This window comes from Notolepis coatsorum, assembly GCF_963971535.1.
Source record: "Notolepis coatsorum genome assembly, chromosome: 1".
Classification (NCBI taxonomy): Eukaryota; Metazoa; Chordata; class Actinopteri; order Aulopiformes; family Paralepididae; genus Notolepis; species Notolepis coatsorum.
The window spans coordinates 25,243,647-25,264,151 of NC_140165.1; the positions used below are offsets into that span (position 1 = coordinate 25,243,647).

The window sequence follows — 20,505 nt, forward strand, 5'->3', positions numbered from 1 at the left end:
TAGGGATGTCCCGAGATCGACAAAAAAGAAAAAAAAAATCAGCAATTTTTTTTTTTTATTCAACAAACATGACCATGTTCACGTCTTAAACTCATACTGAGGCCTTAGTTTTGGTTTTAAATTGTATATCATCATTCATTTATTTATTGTCACACAGAACAGAAGAATTTTGCCAAAACAAACCAATAGTATCCAGCTGCAGAACGGCAGACCAGCCACACTCTCGGACCCAAAATATATTTTTTTTTAATCCCAATTTCTCACATTACATTCACCCTGAATGTCGACGTTATCCAGGTGAAAAGTTAACTTCATAAATCATTTGATGTATAATTAAATCAAAGGAAATGCGTTTGGGTCTGAGAGTGTGGCTGGTCTGCCGTTCTGCAGCTGGATACTATTGGTTTGTTTTGGCAAAATTCTTCTGCTCTGTGTGACAATAAATAAATGAATGATGATATGCAATTTAAAACCAAAACTAAGGCCTCAGTATGAGTTTAAGACGTGAACATGGTCATGTTTGTTGAATAAAAAAATATATATATATTTGATCGGATTGGGAAATATCGGTATCGGTAGATACTCAAAATGACATGATCGGGATCGGATCGGGAGCAAAAAAACGTGATTGGGACATCCCTAGTATCGGGGCTAGGGCTGCACAATTAATCGGAAAAAAATTGCGATCTTGATTCATATAGACCTATGCAATCTCATTTCTAGTAAATTATGACAATTTTGTATTAAAGAATTTGTACACAACATATTTTTTTTAATATATATATTTAACTTTTTACTTCACTTTTTTAAATGATGACGAAAAATAATAACCGTGTGAGAGAATCGTGATCTCAATTCTTAGAGAGAAAAATCGTGATTCACATTTTAGCAAGAATTGTGCAGCCCTAAGGGGCTACGGTTTATGATTAAAAAAAGCATTTCACATTATCCTGCTGGACAACCTTTAAGATTGTTTGTTGTTGTTGTCAGGATTCAAACAAAAGGTTAGAATAAGTCACCTACTGCAGGGCTTAACCTCTTCCACCCGGAGCCTATTTTCTGAAAATCCGCCTAAAATAAATGGAAAAGTAAATGGAATATTGCTCCACTTCTACAAGGGCCATTAGCATATTCTTGGTATCTAGGGACATCTATGGACCTCAGTGAATGTAAACTTTTCATTCATTCATTCATTCATTCATACATATTCCCAGTGTCAGAAATATTGTGTCTATTACTAGGCTTGCTTAAATTGTGATGAAACAAAGGAGAATATGAATTATGATTTTTCTTTGCATCTTTGACAGTGAATAACACCATGCTAATAATGACCAAACATTAAAAACTGCTACTGATCTCGTTCAGTACCTTCTTGAGATCATGTGTACAAAAAATCAAAGGAAATGAATAAACGGAAGATGATTAAACAGAAGGTTCTGTAGATACAGTACTGAATTCTCCCATCCGGACCAATGCAATTTGAAATATTATTATAGAATATAGAATAGCAGGCTTATAAATTACCTTATTATAGCCAATTCGCACATTTATATATATACATATATTATCTTTCAAATGCCCGAGTTCAATTAGGATTTAGTATCACCAGGCGTGCATAAGAACAGATAATGAAATCTACTGTAAATACAGTTGCTTTTTTATTTTGATTAGGGTGCAACCGTTTTGAAACAAATTTCAGATCTAATTGTTGCTACATGCTAACAATAGGGAAGAGAAACTAACTATGTTTCAATATTTGTCATAAACGTTACCTTTTGTGGTAGAATTATCCCGAATAATAGCAGTTATTGAAATAATTCATACAGTACTATGAACCTTGAACCAAATAGAATCTTCCAGGAAGTGTAGTTTTGAAAAATGTCAACGCAGAACCAGACCTGTGGAAGGCCGCTACAAAATGGCAGCAAAAAAACTACAATTTCCATTCCCCCGGTTTTCTCGCGGAATATAGACATTCCAAAGAGGAAAATCTATCTATATAACACTTTAACCTATTCCTAAACTAACGTATTGATGATAATATACATTATAAATGCTGTTGTGACATGTTCATGATGTTTATACTTGAATATGTTTGAAATAAAAATCGCTAGTTTTATAGAACAGTCTGGAAATATTGATTTATGACCATTATGTCATTTGCGGTCCGCCGAGAGTAGAATGTTGGACTTTTACTAAAATATTTAGTAAATTTTTTATACAGAATTGTATGCGGGTATTTGTATTTTTACTTGAGCAACGGGACTATGTCAAAGAGACCATTGCAACACTAGTATCACTGACATCTAAGAAGGGAGGCATGCCCCCTTGAACGGCCCTTCTAAGGTTTCTCTCCTCCACATTGCCTGTGGTGCATTTTTTCCTATTGCTAGGTTTTTGTGAGTTTTTCCTTACCTTCGCGTGGTCTGGGAGTGTTGCATTCATTTATTTAAAATGTTTTGGACTTATAATAATAATAATAATAATTTAGGACCTGCTCCGAGGTCACCATTTGGCACACATGCGAACCATGCATACAATGCGACTTCATGGTGTTTTTGTTTTGTTGAAAGGGTTAACCTTCTGTAGTGTGGTAGTGAAAGGGCTAAACCTTTGTTGTGTGGTAGTGAAAGGGATAAATGTGATATAGATACATTTTCTATGTCGAGTAATTTGTATCTAATATATTTGACCACATAGGTGTATTTAGGAAGCCTTCATTTTACACAGGCTGTGATGGAGCAGAGTACCTAGGAAAGGCACATTGTTGCTGGACTTTTTATTTTATTCTTTTATTATTATTATTATTATTATTATTATTATTATTATTATTATTATTGACTTCTTAGTTAAAAGTGGAAATAAAATCATAGCATGTGTAATCACTCCTGTATCAATGCAAATGTTGCCAGGTTTGAAAAGATACAATCCCACAAGTTAATGAACTACTACGTTTGCTCTGAATTACTGTACCTATAGGCCATTTATTTTAAATGAGAGCCAGTTTGATAAGAGGAGAAATCATCTTTGCATGTCCAGGTAATTAATGTGCCCTTTAGCTAGGAGCACATTGAGCCAGAGGAGGACCACTATTTTTTTCCCCCAAGATGTCCTATTTTCATACTCCTTTCATGTTGATGCCTTCTGATGATTTCAATTTGTAGTAAACATCCTAAAATGTAGATGTAGCTAGATGGTTTACTTGCCTAATTTTTCCTCGCCGTGAGGTCATTTTATGTAAATAATATTGCCTCATCTTACCCCACTCTCCCCTAATGACAGCTGGGCAGATGGCGTGATGCTTATAATATTAGTATCGTTATATATATATTTTTTTAATAAGATAGCATATTATTGATAGCCTCTCTTGGTCAATTCAATAACAACATCAGTAGGCTTCACTTCGCGAGTAGCTCAACGCTTTCACATCCCATTTTTCTCAATAGCTAATTAGCTTAATTTAATTTGTGCAACAACAAAGAGCAGCCTTGCCCTTGAGTCCCCTACCTGCTGTCGGGCCCGCCGGGGTGTGATCTGGAGCGAGGGCTGGCCGGCCAGCAGCATTGTCCTCGGCCAGGGAGGGTAGGCCCTCCTCCGCCGCTAGGCTCACCGTCGCATCCCCGCCGCGCGAACTCAGAAACACCCATAGGAGCAGGCAGCGTTCCGCGAGCATGGCGAGAGGGAGCGCAGACCCGCAGACATAACTGCGCGAAACGAGCTTCGGCGAGGAGGAATGAGGTCGTCTCACGGGTTCTTCTCGGGGTTTTTATTATCCAGGCCTCATTGCTACACTGGACTGGTCCACTCCTCACACAATCCAAAACAGTGTGGCGGAGAGACCTCTTGGAGGCAGGCTGCTGCACTGGTGGTGCTGAGGTTGGGTGTGTGTGGAGCAGCCATCACAGAGCTCTACTATGCCCTCTGTCGGGAGGTTGAAATTCCCCATGATTTCTCCAAATTTTAAAGGGGCACTTGACCCCATACTGGCCATACACACACAAATTCACTGCTGATTTATTTGGCAGTGGCACATAATATCACACACATCCAAAAACTGTTTTGCACACATTAATTTAGTTTGACAGTTATTGAGAGTAAATACGTTCGAATATGGCCACCAGTGATGTCATCCAGGACTTTGATTCCTGTTAATAGTTTTTATACCTGTATCACGGTACATATTAATACAACTCTGAACATATCTGATTAGCACCATTACTCAATAGTACTCATTTATATACGTTTAATTACCTACATATTGTATATTAATATTGCACTTACTGTTACATTTGCACTCTGGTTGGACGTTGGATGCCAAACCTAATTTCAATAATTGTCAAACTAAATGAATGTGCAAAAGTTTAGTTTTTGGATGTGAGATTATGTGCAAAATAAATCTTTAATGTTTTGGGTGAAGTGCCCCTTTAATCCCCTTGCATGATATAACCTGTGTGTGGTCTACTCCATGTGTTATTCATTCATTTGGCACAAAAAAACATTTGTAGCTAAATTTGTATTGGTATCACATGCATTGCTTTTACCCTTTTTCTTATTCACTGCATTGCTTTTATTCTGTCATGCTCATTTTGTGTCCGTTTTTACCACTGTAATTCTTGAATGAAAGGTGCTATACAAATAAAGCTTATTATCATCATTTCATTCTGCTATACTAAACACAATTGGCGAGACTATTATACAGTATAGATTATATATACTGTATCCAATACCATTTATCAGTGATAACAAGGCGTATGAGCAATTTCTGGGGGAAATAGAAGATTTTGCACAATATGTAACAAGTATGTAGAAGAATCATAATCAACTACAATTTAAAATGTCTTTAATCCTCTTTAACTGAACAATGACAGTGCAGTGCAGAACAATGTGGCCCCCTGTAAAAAGTGCCTGTTTAAAATAAATATAAGGCACGTTCATAATCTCAATCTGTGCCTTTAATATTATTTATTACACAAAGTGTAACAAGCTGATGTGTTTAAAAAAAAAAGAAAAAAAAGGAAAAACACCTCTTTATTGAAAGTGCTTAGGAATGTACACTTCAAGAGAAAGCAACACCCTCTAGAGGAAGAAATCATACTTGTTCCCTCTTCTTCCAAAACTCCTCTCACAACAGGGTATTCCAGTAAACCGGACTAGTAGGGACACACCAAATCAACTTTTTCAGTCCCGATACCGATACCTGAGCTTTACGGAGTACCGATCCGATCCATTACTTTTAATGAACAGTATAGACTTGGACCGTAATTTTGGGGTAATTTGACAACGTTTATTGAGAGATACTACATTTGTCTCCATTAGAGAGGATTAATGTGTCAAAATGCAGCAAATCGAGTCACTTTGCTTTGATCGTGCGTTCTGGTATCGGATTTTAGTATCGTGGGAAATTACCGATATTCTATTTTATGCCGTATCGGTGCATCCCTAACTAATGATGATCATAAAATCGCTTCTCAAAAGTGTCGTCAATAATGAGACCGCCGATAATGAGAGACCGTCGATTGGCGTAGTTGCGGCGCGTCTGTAAAATAATTTATATGCAGGTTCGAGGACAAACTATTGAAAAGATCCGAGAACCACATTAGAGTTCTTTCTCGCGCTTCTCTGGCTTCGCGGGCCTTCTCGAAACACCCCTCCGTTCCCACGACAACGTGGATTTGAAAACCTCTTCCACAAATCTTCTCAAAGAAACTCCAGACGGAAATACAAAGGTGAGATTTTCCTCTTCGGAAATAGTCCACGGTACGTATATATATATATAATGTATGTTACAACCAGTTCAAATAGAATACTATTTACAAATCGTACAAAATGTATTCCGCATCTGCATCCGTGTCCTTGTTTCCAAACGGCGCCCGTCGTTCCATTGAGTTCGCAGGTCCAGCTCAGACTGGAGGCCATCAGAGAGTTGACTGGCCAGTCAGACGGTTACTGGAGGTGAACCAGTAGACAGCAGAGAATCAAACCAGAATAAATCAAGATTCCAGCTGGTGTGTGGGAGCAGCTTAAAAAGGGGCAATTCACCAAAAAAACTATTTATTTTGCACATAATCTCACCCACATGCAAATACTCCACCAGTGATGTCATCGGGGACACTGAATCCTTGTGTTGTGTTAATTACAGCCCAATGACATGATGAGGTAGCAGTCACCTGTTTGCCGTTTACAAAACATACCGTGTTCGAGCCAATCAGCAATACCAACTGAGTCACGTGACTAAGTTGCCCTGGAACTGGGCAAGCTGTTGCGTCAAAAGAAGTATAACGGGGCTCAACACTCCCCTGACTAAAAGTTGTTTCAAACTAAAACGGCTGGATGTCATTTTTCCAAATCAGCATGGCTGTGGGTCTGCTTGCGCATATTTGTCATGACGTCGTCGGCGAACAGGTCTATAAGACAAGGTATTGCTATTTTTTGATCTACATAATTTCATGGTGCTGTAATTAACGCAACACAAGGATTCAATGCCCCCAGTGACATCACTGGTGGTCCTATTCAAAAACGCATTCACTCTCAATAACTGTCAAACTAAAAAACAAAAGGTGTGCAAAACTGAGTTTTTGGATGTGTGCGATTATGTGCAAAATAAATCTGCATTGTTTTTTCGTTGAAGTTGAGCAGGTCAAACATGTATTTATAAAAAATTTAAATAAAAGTTACGTGTGAGACTGTGGGAACCTTCTATTGTGGATGAATGAATGAATTGACGTACTGTGTGACCAAACGAGGCTTAGGGATCGGTGTTTAGGTCATCTCAAGTAGCGGTCTCACGTGAACACTGGAACTCAAGCGCGCGCGGGGGGGGGGGGGGGGCATGAACAGCTGGTGTGGGCTGCTCTCTGAAAGCCAGCAGGAGGCGGTGTAGGTTAGTGGCACGTTTCTTTCCAACCGGGGCGGGAAGCAAAGAGACCAAATGTAGCGAACAACTCAATAATGAACTTTGGGGGGGGGGGGGGGGGGGGGGGGGCGTGCATGTGTCAGTTGCATTAGAGTCGACTCCCGACTGTCTTTAAGAGTCGGGGGGGGGGGCGACTCCTGGTTAGTGACTCTGAGAGTCAAGGAGCACTAGAATCGCATATTAGACCACAAACATGTAAAATTCCAACACAAATCCGTGGCTAAAACCTGGTGGAATTGTTTAGGGAATCCAGAACCATCACAACGGCGAGGCTTGTGATGAGTTGTAGCCCTTTCCTAACGCATCAACAGTCAGCAGCAGCTCAGATACCAAAACACACCCAAATTTGAACACAGGAGTCTAAGAGTCAATTCCACTCGACTCCAGTCGTAGGAGACAGAGTTGGGGGTTGACTCCGGAGTTGCGCACCACTAGGTTGCATGCTTTGCGATGGTTTTGAAATCATTGCCAAACACCCGCCTCCTCCTTGTAGGAGGCTTTGCGTCACTAACTGAAAAAAAAAAAAAAAAAAAAAAAGTATCCTCCCCTTTTTAAAAACACAAAAACTCGATACTGCGAGTGGGGAAAAAGCCTGGACGGAGGCTAGCGTTTAGGCAGCTCTCTAAACTGTCTAGACTGGCCTCTTATAGACACAACAAAAAACCTCAAGTCCTGAAGAAAGAAATAACAAGTAAAAAAAATTATTAAAAAAATAATCACATCTCTTCAAGAGTCAACTATCAACCATCCACGAGTCAAGTGAGAAGAGCCGATTCCGAGTCAAGTTCGGAATCGACTAGAAATCCACTAGGAGTCCACGAGAGTTCGACTGGAGGTTTCGACAGGGTAGGGGCCACCGGATGGAGCGGCGAGAGAGAGCCTTTTACTTGACTCTGTACTTGTAGAAGGAGCAGAGTCCCCGCGTGAAGTTCCAGCCCAGAGAGATGGACAGAACGTAGACGAGCGCCAGGAGAGCGAAGGGGTAGAGGAGCACCACCGTGTTCTTCAGGAAGGGCAGTGCTGTGTGGAGGAGAGGAGGGGGATGGAGGAAGGAGAAAATAAAGTTTTAAAAAGGCACTATAGATAACATTCAGCCACTATAATAATAATAATAATTCATTTATTTTGTAAAGCGCTTTTCAAAGACCCAAAGTCGCTGACAGTACGCAAAAAGAAAAGAAACAAAGAAAAACAAAGAAACAGAAACACAGGGAAACGGAGGACAATAAGAATACACAGGAAACATAAAACCACGAGTAACGGATAACAAATACGGGAGTGAGTAGGGGAGACAGTCGGGAGGAGAGTAAGGGAAAACCAAGGGGGGTGGGGGGGGGGGCAGGAGAGGAGAGAACGTGGGGCAGGGGGAAATGGTGGCGAGTTGGAGGAGGGTGGTTATGGGTAAGGAAGGTTGAATGCTTGGGAGAACAGGTAGGTTTTGAGTCTGGATTTGAAGGTGGAGAGTGAGGGAGAGTCTCTGATGGTCTGAGGGAGGGAGTTCCAGAGTCGGGGTGCAGCTCGTGAGAATGCCCGGTCACCGAACTTTTGAGTTTGGATGACGAGACAGTGAGGGAAAGAGTGGAAGAGGACCGGAGGGAACGGGTGGGGCGGTAGGGGAGAAGGAGGTCAGTCAGGTAGGGGGGGGGCAGGCTATGGAGGGCTTTGAAGGTGAGGAGTAGTGTTTTGAAGATAATTCGTTCCTTGATCGGGAGCCAGTGGAGGACAGGAGTGATGTGTTCGCGGGACCGGGTGTTAGTGAGGAGGCGGGCGGCTGAGTTTTGGACCATCTGCAGTTTATGGAGGGAGCGGGAGGTGATACCAGTGAGGAGGGAGTTACAGTAGTCCAGGCTATGTGTCGCACTAGAGCACCGGTGTGTCATTTATCCAATCAGGTGCGTTCCACGTGGGGGAAACGGGAAGTAGGGAGGGGATACATGCAACATGTAAACAACATAAATTTTGGACCTGGAAAAAAGGTTTGAAATGATAAATTCATTCATCAATCGTTCTTTAGAGGGAAAAGCAATACTTTTATTCCACACCTTTCTAAAAGCTCTGTGGATGTTTTTCTTTTTTTTAATGATTACTCTAAAGATCCGTATCTACCTATTCACTGTTAGTACTCACTGTTAGACCGTAAGAATGTGATGTAGATAGTAGGGTTGGGTACCGTTCACATTTTAACCGATACCGGTACCCGACTGTACCTTTTTCCGGTATTTTCATTATAGCTAAATGTTTATTTCTGTTGTAAAATGAAACTAAAGTCTAAACTTCTCAATTTAAACATTGTTATCACACCACACAAACTAAAACCCCTCCCTACCTCCCTCTCCCAAACCGTTCCTACAAAGATTTTTTAATGTTGCATGATCATGTAAACATTTATTATGTATAATTATTTTTTAAGTTTAAATATCAACATTATCTGGCCATCCTCAGTAAATACTATCAAACTCCTCTGACCTCATCTGGTCTTTCCAAAGAGAAGAGATGGGACGTGCGCACACACACACACACACAAAGGGAGAATGGATCATAGCAGACTTAATGATTTTAGAATATTTCAGATAATGAAATTAAATGTTTATATCATGAACTAGCCAGTTAGTATTTATAGTGTAACGTTTGGCTACTTTAAATCATTGAACGTAGAGAGAGAGAGCGAGAGAGAGGGAGGGAGAGAGGCTTAGCCACCACCGCTGTGATGTATTAGGTTGGAGTTTGAGCCTCTCGGATGCCGTAGATGACTTGAGTGATGTCACATCACAGTCACTAGGAAGTCAAGTAGTCAACACACAGTTGTATGGAGCGCGATGCATGAAGCGATATATATGAATGAACAGCGAATAAAAGTGAAGTTATCTTTGAACCTCGGTTGTCAAGCCTTGTCAATATAACACCCACCCCCTTTCCTCACTAATGGAACTGGTGTCGTGGAGTCACTCTAGTTTACATTTACATTTAGCTGACGCTTTTATCCATAGCGACTTACATGTTCTGTACGACAAGTCATCAGGAAGGGCACAACTCTATCAGCTGAGTAACAATGTTCATCAAAGTGTTGAGTGCTACAGTGTAGGTTAGTATATTAAGACAAGTAAGGTTAGTTAGGGTTAGACATTTCTTTTCTTTTTTTCCTCATTTCAGATAATAGTAGTTAGCTTAGCTTAGTTAACTAAGACATGGCAAGGATGCAAAGCATGTTAGACACATTGGCCATTGCTCACGCTGGTCTGTGTCTATTATGAAATGACAATTGCGTGTCATTTAAGGTCCACGCTGGTCTGTGTCTATAATGAAATGACAATTGCGCATAATTGGAATTCAGATTATTTTCTAACTGGGTGGGTCTTAGGTATCGAAATGTGGCACCGTTTGATCTAACGTGAATCGATACTCGGTAGTACCGACGTAATTCGGTCGATACCCTTAAAAGTACAGAGTTCGGTACCCATCCCTAGTAGATAGTGTTCATCGTTAAACCCTAAGAGTGTGATGTAGATAGTACTCAGTGTTAGACCCTAATAATGTGATGTAAAGATAATACTCACCATTATATCCTAAGAATGTGATGTAAAGGTAGTAACCAATGGCGACGAGCCACAGAGTGTTTCCTACAAAGTAACCCAGGAACCAATCCTCTCTTATCATCACAATATCTGCAATATACAACAAAACAACAGTCAAATCACACATACCAGTATCAGTGGGTCATAATTAGGGATGCAAACATATATTTCCCGATTACTTGCTAAATAAATCAAACACGTCGACAACCAAAACAAAATAAAAAATCAATTAGTAGGATTCAGATTCAGAGGTGGATTCGCGAGATGTGTGCACAACATGTCGCCTACTTCGCGTAACTTTCATTAGACAATTGATATGAACTTGACAGAGTTAAGTTGTGGCTAATGGAATACTCAAAAAATTATAATAACGCACATGCTCCTTTCCTTGGTGCTGAGCCAAACTGTAGAAACAGTAGTACATAAAACAAAGCGGGGCTCGCAACTCACTTTTGATGCTCCAAGGTGTTTTAATTGTGACAAATAATAGCAGCAGATACAACGTTTCGACCCTTCCGGTCTTTTTTAAGTATAAACACAACACAAAATTACATCTTTTTATACAGGAAATGTATAAAAATGTCCTGTATAAAAAAGATGTAATTTTGTGTTGCGTTTATACTTGAAAAAGACCGGAAGGGTCAAAACGTTGTATCTGCTGCTATTATTTGTCCCAATTAAAACACCTTGGAGCATCAAAAGTGAGTTGCGAGCCAATTTCCCAAAATGTAGGCGTGTTCTTTTAAGTATCGGGTAAAACGTTATTACACTAAGCTCAATAAACACAGATAATATGACCTGAATTTATCCCATTTGTCCGGTACATTGAAATCTTACAGAACACGTGGACCGGCACCAATCTTTTCCTAGCGGAAACCCTGGCATGATCACTCACGGTTTATGAAGAAGAGCTGTAGGAAGTGCAGGATGAGCAGGAGAGGGTAGAAGGCGTTGAGGTGGACGTCAAAAGCGTAGCCCCACTCCACATCGTAGTCCTTGTTGGGGTGCTTCAACAGGTACTTATTCGTGATCACCCTGGTAAGCATAAAATCAAGATCTTTTAAATTGATCATCATCACGCGGCACATTGTCTCCATAATGCATCTTAGCACTGTGCCAGTGCAGGAGAAATGCTTGGAAGACATTTTCTGGGTTTGTTTGTATTTTCTCAAACCAAATCACAATCATCTAGGGCCGCACTAAGCCCAAAATGCGTTGGCGTGGGTATCTGATTATAGAATATAAAATATCAGGCCTAAAATGGTTATGCGATTAAAATGCGATTAATTAGATTAATTAATTACAAATCCTGTCATTAATTAGATACATTTTTTTAAACGCCCGACAGCACTAGTTAATAGTATTAATAGTTTATGCAACCATTTTTACAGACACCTGTGTAGTGTATTGAGAGGGGACCCCTATTAACTGTTAGACTGCTGAACGGCATGCTGGGTACAGCTCGCTAACTACCCAGGTAGCACAACAGGATAGAAAGATGGAGGATGATGACCGGAGATGTTACATGGTAGCAACGTTTTGTATGTTTGCCATGTTGTTTCACTAAAGCTCAACATTATTTCAAGCATCAGTGAACTTTCAGAATGGATGCTTTTGTTCACGGATAACGTTTAGTAGGTAGGTGATATTAGGTATGTACTAGTTCAAGTTTCAAGTTCAAGTTTGTTTATTATTTATCACAATAAAATACAGGTAGTTTACGATGAAATGCTTGTTTCTGTATGAGCCCCTGAGAATGTGCTTCATACAGTAAAAAAAAGTAAGTAAAAAAAAAAGTTAAAAGTAAGTAAAGAGGAATATTCAATATATACAATAATACAATACAGAGTAAAATGAGTAACAGTGAGGTGCAATGCAGAGGTACAAAATGTTAGGGTAAGGTGCAAATGCAAATGAGGTATGAATGTAGTGCATATAAATATGAATAAATATAACGTAGTGTTAAAGTGTCTAAAGTGAGTGTTAAGGTGAGTGTTTGTTTAAAGTGAGTGTGTACATGTGGAGTGGGTGTAGATGATGATACTACTCACCACATCAGTGTCGATATGAGCAGGCCCACCCCAATGCAGTCGATAAAGACGACCCAGAGTAGCAGCTTCAGAGTCTCCACGAAGCCCATGTCCAAGACCAGCCCAAAGCCCACCGTGGACACTACACAGACGGGATAAGAATTGTGAATCAAGCAGATTACTATGAACCAACAAACGCACTCTTAGTCTTTATTAAATCAAATACCTTAAATTGGAAGATCTTGTTGATCTTAGCACTGCAATAATAATGTACAAAGCACATAACCCCTCACTTCCAAGTTGCATTCAGTTGTTCCAAACTAGAGAGAACCGGTATAAAATTAGGGGAACTTGTGTCTTCAATATCGCAAAGGCAAGGACAAATATAAAAAGTCGATGTATTAACACTATGATCGCCGTGGACGAGTTTACACGTCATTCCTAGCCATGCTCATTCTGCCGAAGACGCCGTAACTCGTCTTTGATGTCAATATTTCAAAAATCTGTCATCGAAATCATATTTCCTTTCCGGAGCCCTGAGACACACTGCAAAGATCCACTCAACTCTCTAGCGGTTCAAGAGCGCCATCTGGTGGCAGATCACCAGCCGGAAATTAACCTTTGAACCGGTAGTGCTCATCCATATGTGGTCCGGGCACTCGCTATCGTTAGAGAGACTCCGTATTGACACAGTGAACATCGATCGGTGCAAATAACTCGAAAAAACAACATGATTTGGACGTATATACTATTATACAACCTGGAAATGGGCATTTCTCCATCCCATAATAGAAAAAAATTCTGTTCCAGGGCGGCTACGTGGCGTAGTGGGCAAGGGGCTCGCCACGAATGACGGAGACGCTGAGCTTGCCTGTTCGAGCCCAGCGCTCCTCATTGCTTTCAGTTTAGCTGGTCGTCCGTACTAATACACATTGGCCGTATTAGGGGGTGGGAAACTGATGGGTGGGGATCGGGCGTTGTAGACAGCGACTCCTACAGGTCGGTTGGTGCGCCTGCGCAGTGGAATCAGGAAGTGTCGGGGGCAGCGTGAGCCTCCCACGCGTTACTCCTCGCCACTGAGAGATCGAGCTGCGCAGGTGAAAAGATGAGACTGCTGTTACCTCAAGTACCGGAGGGGACTTGTGCTATGTATGACTTAGTCCACATTGCAGCCGGCTTGTGGGAGGCAAGAAACAGCGTTCGTGACAGGGGGGGGTTGAATTGGATGATGGGATGGGAGAAAATATAGAAAATGGGAGAAAAAGTGGATCAAAAAAAAAAGATAAAAATCTGTTCCACGCTCATCTGCCAGCGGCGCGAGGAAGCCACGGTAAGATTCAGCGTTATATTCTAACGTCTTCTATACTAACTGATCTGATGAACATATGACCCACACTAGATGAATCATCTAACGCTGCCCACGGAATTATAACAGTTGGTAAGCATGCACTCAAGTGTGTAGTGAAACACAGATGAGTGCATGCAATAGCAACTGAACATTTTGAAAGATTAAAGATAGAGCTAATAGCGATAGCAACTGACGATAGCAACTTTCGTCTGTTTACATCAGGGTCCCCCATTTTCAATTCATCAAGACATTTATGACATACATGACATACAGATATACAGTACCGTTTCATCCAGACATTTATGACATACAAGATATACAAATATACAGTACTGTAGAAAGAGATCATAAAAAATATATATACATTTGAGGGGGAAGAAACTGTACATTGGAGGGGGTGGGTTGGACATTTGTAGGGCCAGTTTCGAATTGCAGCCACCCGTAGGTGCTCTTTGAGAGTGGTTTTGAAGGAGTTCACATTATTTTACGGATGTGGGTAGGGCGTTCCACATTGTTGTGGCATAATTGCAAAACATGTTTAGTCCCTTGTTTGAGCCGAATCTGGGTTGAACATGATTTGTGGAACTCCCTCTGGTGTTGTGGTCGTGGAATTCACTGACCTTTGGGAAGTATTTCGACATGTACATGGGTATCTTAGTGGTGTAGTGTATCTTGTAGACCAGGCCCATTGCAAGTTGTTGTACTCTGTCCTCTACTCTAAGCCATCCTAGGTTGTCAAAATGGGCAGGGGTGAGGTGGGTTTTAGGAGTAAGGTCAAGCAGTAGTCTGACCAGTTTGTTTTGTGATGTTTGTAGTCTTGTTTTAGGGCCTTAATTGGGGTGCTTTGGTACCATGAGGCAGGGTACAAAATAGTTACACGCCCAGCGCCACTGGCTTGTAGATTTTATGTTTGGCAGTCATAAATTAAGGTCTGGGCGCCATCTGGCGGCCAACAAAATCCACTGCATGGGTCGGCATTAATATGATGCGGGAGTGGCGAGTTGAAACGAAAGTGAAACTGTGTGTGTGTGTGTGTGTGTGTGTGTGTGTGTGTGTCTTTAAATGTAAATGAGATGCGCTCTGCTCGAGGTCATGGTGAGTTGAAAGTGTGTGTGTGTGTGTGTGTGTGTGTGTGTGTGTGTGACTTTAAATGTAAATGAGATGCGCTCTGCTCACGATGTCAAGTTTGTAACATGAGACGCACATGAGGTCTTACATCACCCTTTAGCCTACAAGAAAACGCTGCAATCGCGTTTTTGATTGTGCTCTGATATTTTACTATTTCGCATTTGACCAAATATGTGGAGAGGCATATTCCCTGCAACAGGTTCAAAGATAACTTCACATTTATTGGCAATTCGTTTCCTTATATCGCTTCCTCCAGGGTTCCTTCCAACTTGTGTTGACAAAACACCTGGGCTGCTCAGCTACGGGGAATCAGCGCTCTCTCTCTAGACTAGAAAGGTGCACTCAGTAAAGCACAGATGTCCGCCAGGGCGGCAGCCACACATAATAATAATAATAATAGATTGGATTTGTAATGCACTTTTGTGCTACACTACATGGTTAAAACAGTTAAAAAAATAGAAATAAAATTATTATTAGTAAAACAAATAAAATAATTAGGAACAGTAACGGTCCTAGTATGCTTCCTTGTGGAACACCACAGCTCACTGGGAGGGGGACACTGTACCGTTTACCTCCACCATCTGTTCTCTCCCCTCCAGGTAGGATTGTATCCAGCTCACTGATGAACTATCAAAACCAATTGCTTTTAGCTTGTCAATCAGAATGGAATGATTGACAGTGTCGAAAGCCTTTTGGAGGTCCAGCATGACCATGCCACAGTATTTGCCCACGTCCACCTCTTGTTTGATGTGGTCCTTCAAATACACAAATACAGTTCGATACATATGTAACGGGGAAGCCCGTGGGTATGTCCACAGTCACGGAAACAGGGGTGTTGACGAGTGACTGTGGCATTGCGGGCTGGTAAGTTAAACTCACTTCCTCATAACAGGGTTAACAGACGCATAGGTACGGTAGTTAGGAGTGGATCCACTTCTTAGTGCAGCGGCCTGTGTCTCAATTGGCAGAGTTAGCGGGTGGAAGTCGATGGGTGGTAATCTGGACGTTGTGGACAGCGACTCCTACAGGTCGGTTGGGGACGCCTGCACAGCAGAGACAGGAAATGGCAGGGGTAGTGTGAGCCTCCCACACGTTACACCTCGCTAATGAGAGTCCGCGCTGGCAGGTGGAAAGATGTGACAGGCTGCCTCCTCGTGTATCGGAGGGGACACTTGATGCAAGGCTTCTATCCTCCCTACAACCGGCCAGTGGGGGGCATTTGCTAGCAACGTTCAAGACAGGGGAGGGGAGAATTGGCACAGTGAAATTGGGATGAGAGAAAAATAGTGTTGTGATAACATTGTATCATAACTCTAGTATCGCGATAATACCGTATTATTGGGGGATATCTGGTGATTCCCACTCCTACTGTTCGGATACTTTTCAACATTAACTACCGTAATTCCTCTAATAATAACCCCGGCTTGTATTTGTTTCAACTGTAGAGGGTACCAGGCTTGTATTAGGAGGAGGCCTGTATAAGAGGGAGGCCTATATTTCAAATTTTCAAACGGATCATAATGAATAAATCAACATTTTGTGTCAGTTTGAACCCAGTAAAATGTACTGGGTTCATTTATTGAAACCAAGTACTGTATGAAATAGTAAACAGTGCAATTACAGGTGGTCACTGGTCATTTCAACGTTTTCAAAGTGAAATCAAGTAACTAGCTCAGTATGCAGCTCAGTATATTAGTAACCCGGCTTGTATTAGGAGGCCGGCTTATAATTGCTTAGCTCAAGAGCGCACCCGGCCATTAATAGAGACCCGGCTTGTATTTGAGACCCGGTTACTATTAGAGGAATTACGGTATTTACAGCAATTCACAGCTTTTTCTCACCTAATTCTTGCTGCCAGCCACCCAGCTGCACTCAGGGCAGACCAGCTCAATCATGTCGTGTCGCACAGTTGCTGAAATATATCCTTGGCTGCGTTATGGTGATACAAGGCCTAATAATTTTTGTCTGTGCTCTTGTCGAGAGCCACAGAATATTCACTGAAACTCTCGGCTTTGGCTATTATAAATGTCACCCGACAGCGTAGTAATTTGCTCCAAGTAGCCTGAATAGGGCTCTTCTTTAAATAGTTGCCAGTGCCACCTGCAGCAAACACTCTTTTAGAACATCTTTCCCCACTTTGGCCGTCATCTCACTCGCCACATAACTTGCTACAACTACTGCATCGCCTTTCTTTCTTTCTGGAAGAGATTTTTCTGTATGGATAGTAGGGGTGGGGGATAACGGCAATATCGCAATAATTATTGCAGATGTTAAAGTTTACCATGGAGACATAATTTGCCGTTGAAAAAAAGTTATAAATGGCAATACATTGCAATATCATGATATTACAATATCATGACTAGTAGTGATAATATCGTATTGTGGGGCCTCCCATGTAATGAGAGGCCTTTGGCGATCCCCACCCCTAATGGAGAGGCCTTTGGTGATTCTACCCCTAATGGAGAGACCTTTGGTGATTCTACCCCTAATGGAGAGACCTTTGGTGATGCCCACCCCTAACCTCTCCCTGCTAGCTAGACTAGCCTGCATCCGGATAGCTTTCTACTGAACATACAGAGAAGAAATTGGTATCTATCTTCCATAATTTTTTTTAAAGATTATAAATCGACAGAGCTTTTAGAAAGGTGTGGAATTAAAGTATTGCCCCACCACCCCCCCAAAAAAGATTGATAAATTTATTTATTTAAAGAATGATGGCGGGTCCAAAATTAATGTTGTTGTTAACATGTTGTGTACGCGTAGCCGCAGTTTGCGAAGACGCTCTCTGATTGGTTTAGCTCCGAAGGGCTGTGGGATAGAAATGTCCGCCTTGTACATATATATTCTCTGCTTCGAAGTGGTTATGCTTTGGCCCTCTTTCGAAGTGGGTTATGCTTAAGAGTTTGGAATGAGGGCTGGTGGTCCATCGCCCTGCTCTAAAGATAAACTCTAACCCACTTCGAAGCAGAGAATATATATATGTACAAGGCGGAAGAGCCCTTCGGGGCTAAACCAATCAGAGAGGGTCTTCGCTGTACGCGGGCTAGCCAATCAGAGAGCGTCTTTGCAAACTGCGGCTACGAAAAAAATCACGCGTTGTGTACATGTACCCCACCCTACTTCCCACTTCCCCACATGGAATGCACCTGATTGGATAAATGACATGCTGGCACTCTAGTGCGACAAGACCTACCACACAGCCATATGCTTAGCAGTACCAGGAAGGCCGGGTCGTCTCTGGCCCACTGGTCCTTCGTCTGCTTCCTGTAGTGGAAGTTCCTGTACACCTTCTGCGGTGAGGTGAACAGGTAGAGCATCTGCCAGAGGGCGAAGTCAAAGTCCATCGCCTTGAAATGTAGCAGCCGCCGCAGGTACTTGTAGCGCTTGGCGCCCGCCGTGTGGCGCACTGCGTCCCGCGAGGTCTGGGTGCCGTTGCCCTGAGGCGAGGTGGTCGGCAACATGGTCGCTGTGGCGATTAGATGATGAAGAGAGAGGGGGAGAGATAGAGACAGGGAAGCAGAGAGGTGAGAAGGAGGGGGGTTTGAAAGAGAGAGGAGAGAGGATCAACACACTTATATTTTACACTCAGAGCCTTTCAAACAGCCAAAGTGGTGAAATAACTAAATATAAATATTGACACAGAGGCTTCTCTGCTAAAATTGTGTGACCAGCACCAACCTTCTGTCCACAACTGCTGGACTATAAAAAGGTATTACACCTAAACATGTCCACTTCTGGGCAAAAATATTGGCTTCTGCTTGAAAACAGATGTCTCTCTAGTACTACAGGTCAGCGGATTTGACAACACCAGCCATTCTATTGAGAGTAGCCAAGCGATGATACCAAGATGTCCATCTTCATGCCAATTCAACTATTATACACCTCCACGTCCTGAGACCTCTAGACAGGACCCAAGATGGGTTCCAGCCAGGCCTCCCATGGTTGATTTCACAACACACATCAGTCAGCAAGAGCTTCAACCTGGGTCCCAGTTTAATTCCCAACCCTCTTGACCTAAGCAGCTACAACATTTGTGATGACATATGGGGGGGGGGTGCTGAAAGGCACACAGCTAGCTAGACAGCTCACAAATAATGTTGACAAGATTAATGACAAGCTGTTTGATTGATAACTTTATTAACAGATTGCAGAATGGGTACAATACAGTACGGCTCAATACACACAATTGTTAAGGGGATGCAGACCAGAGAAATACTTTCGTCTTGTTTACATCAGGGTCCCGCATTTGCAATTAATCAGGACATAATGAATATGACATACAGATAGACAGATGTACTTAGCAACTGCCTGGGCTTCGTGTCAAAGCTGAATTTAAAGCTTTCTATAAGAACTAAGTAGTTAACGTTAGCTGGTTTCGTCGCCATAAAAATGAAGCGGTAACGCTAGCTTACAAATGTATTTAGGCTAACTCTTCTAGTTAGTTGGCTACAGTAATTCGCTATCAAGCTAGTCGGCTAGCACACACAATAGAGGCCTTGCTACGTAACTCTGGGTAACATAAGTGGATATGATGGCCAGAAAAGACTACAGCCATGACTAGTAAAAATGAAATTAATTTCGTTATTGTGTAACGTATTTACCTGCTGGATTCAACTATTTTCTCCGTAGAATAAGTACACTCTGCTTCTTGTTTATAAATCCTGGAAACGCTTCTTCCGGCTTCCGGTGTCTACTGTCTCAAACCGTGAACACGTAGCAACTTCCGGTAACATCGCACCTTTTATCATGGGAAATGTAGTCTTCTTCTTCTTCTTCTTCTTCTTCTTCTTCTTCTTCTTCTTCTTCTTCTTCTTCTTCTTCTTCTTCTTCTTCTTCTTCTTCTTCTTCTTCTTCTTCAATGGTTTAATGGCGGGTCTATCTATACCGCCACCTACTGTACAATCGGAAATGTAGGGAAATTGGTTACCCATTATATTTCAATGATAACTAGTATTCTATATAAATTCTCTTGCGGTTTTTGCAGGTGTAGCATGTCTATCGATTTATGTATGTTAGATGAACAAGTGTCTCTCTCTGTGTCATGGCCCCAGTATTCACATAAACAAGACTAATAATTACACGGGTTGAGGCCTACGTCATTAATGTTAAAGGGGCACTTCACCTCAATAAAAAACAATGCTAATTTATTTGGCACATAATCTCACACACAGAAAGTTAGTTTGAATATGATCACCATGTCATTGTGGGGACTGGGGACATTGAATCCTTGTGTTGTGTTAATAACATTTTCAACACTGTTGAGTGTACATATTATAAAATAAGATTCATAGTATAGTATCTAGGTGTTTCGGTTTATGTATCACATGATTCCTCATCTCCAGGGATTGATTCTTCACCTCCAGGGCTTGATTCTTCATCTCCGGGGCTAGATTCTTCATCTCCGGGGCTAGATTGTACCACAGGGTTTTTATTTTCTTATTCAGTTCTTCAGCCTACTTGTTTCCAGAAACACATCATAACTGATTGAATTCTCATGGAGCTCCCGTCATGCAG

General features: G+C 41.7%; 2 protein-coding genes across 2 annotated transcripts in view; both read right to left on the minus strand.

Moving 5' to 3' along the window:
* Positions 1–3,791, minus strand: part of fam171b (family with sequence similarity 171 member B) — a 47,673-nt gene extending 43,882 nt beyond the window's left edge. Inside the window, exon 1 of the mRNA XM_084336072.1 lies at positions 3,508–3,791. Coding sequence (XP_084192198.1) covers positions 3,508–3,673 — 166 coding nt within the window. The 5' untranslated portion in view covers positions 3,674–3,791. The remainder of the gene's footprint in view (positions 1–3,507) is intronic.
* Positions 3,792–6,999: 3,208 nt separating this feature from the next.
* unc50 (unc-50 homolog (C. elegans)) lies at positions 7,000–19,671 on the minus strand. The gene is made up of 6 exons (XM_084325011.1): positions 19,593–19,671; positions 18,185–18,457; positions 12,537–12,657; positions 11,381–11,520; positions 10,468–10,575; positions 7,000–7,933 (listed from the first exon to the last, which is right to left on the minus strand). Exons 2-6 carry the CDS (start codon positions 18,450–18,452, stop codon positions 7,797–7,799), a joined length of 774 nt encoding a protein of 257 aa, XP_084181137.1. The 5' UTR covers positions 18,453–18,457; positions 19,593–19,671; the 3' UTR covers positions 7,000–7,796.
* Positions 19,672–20,505: the final 834 nt, after the last annotated feature.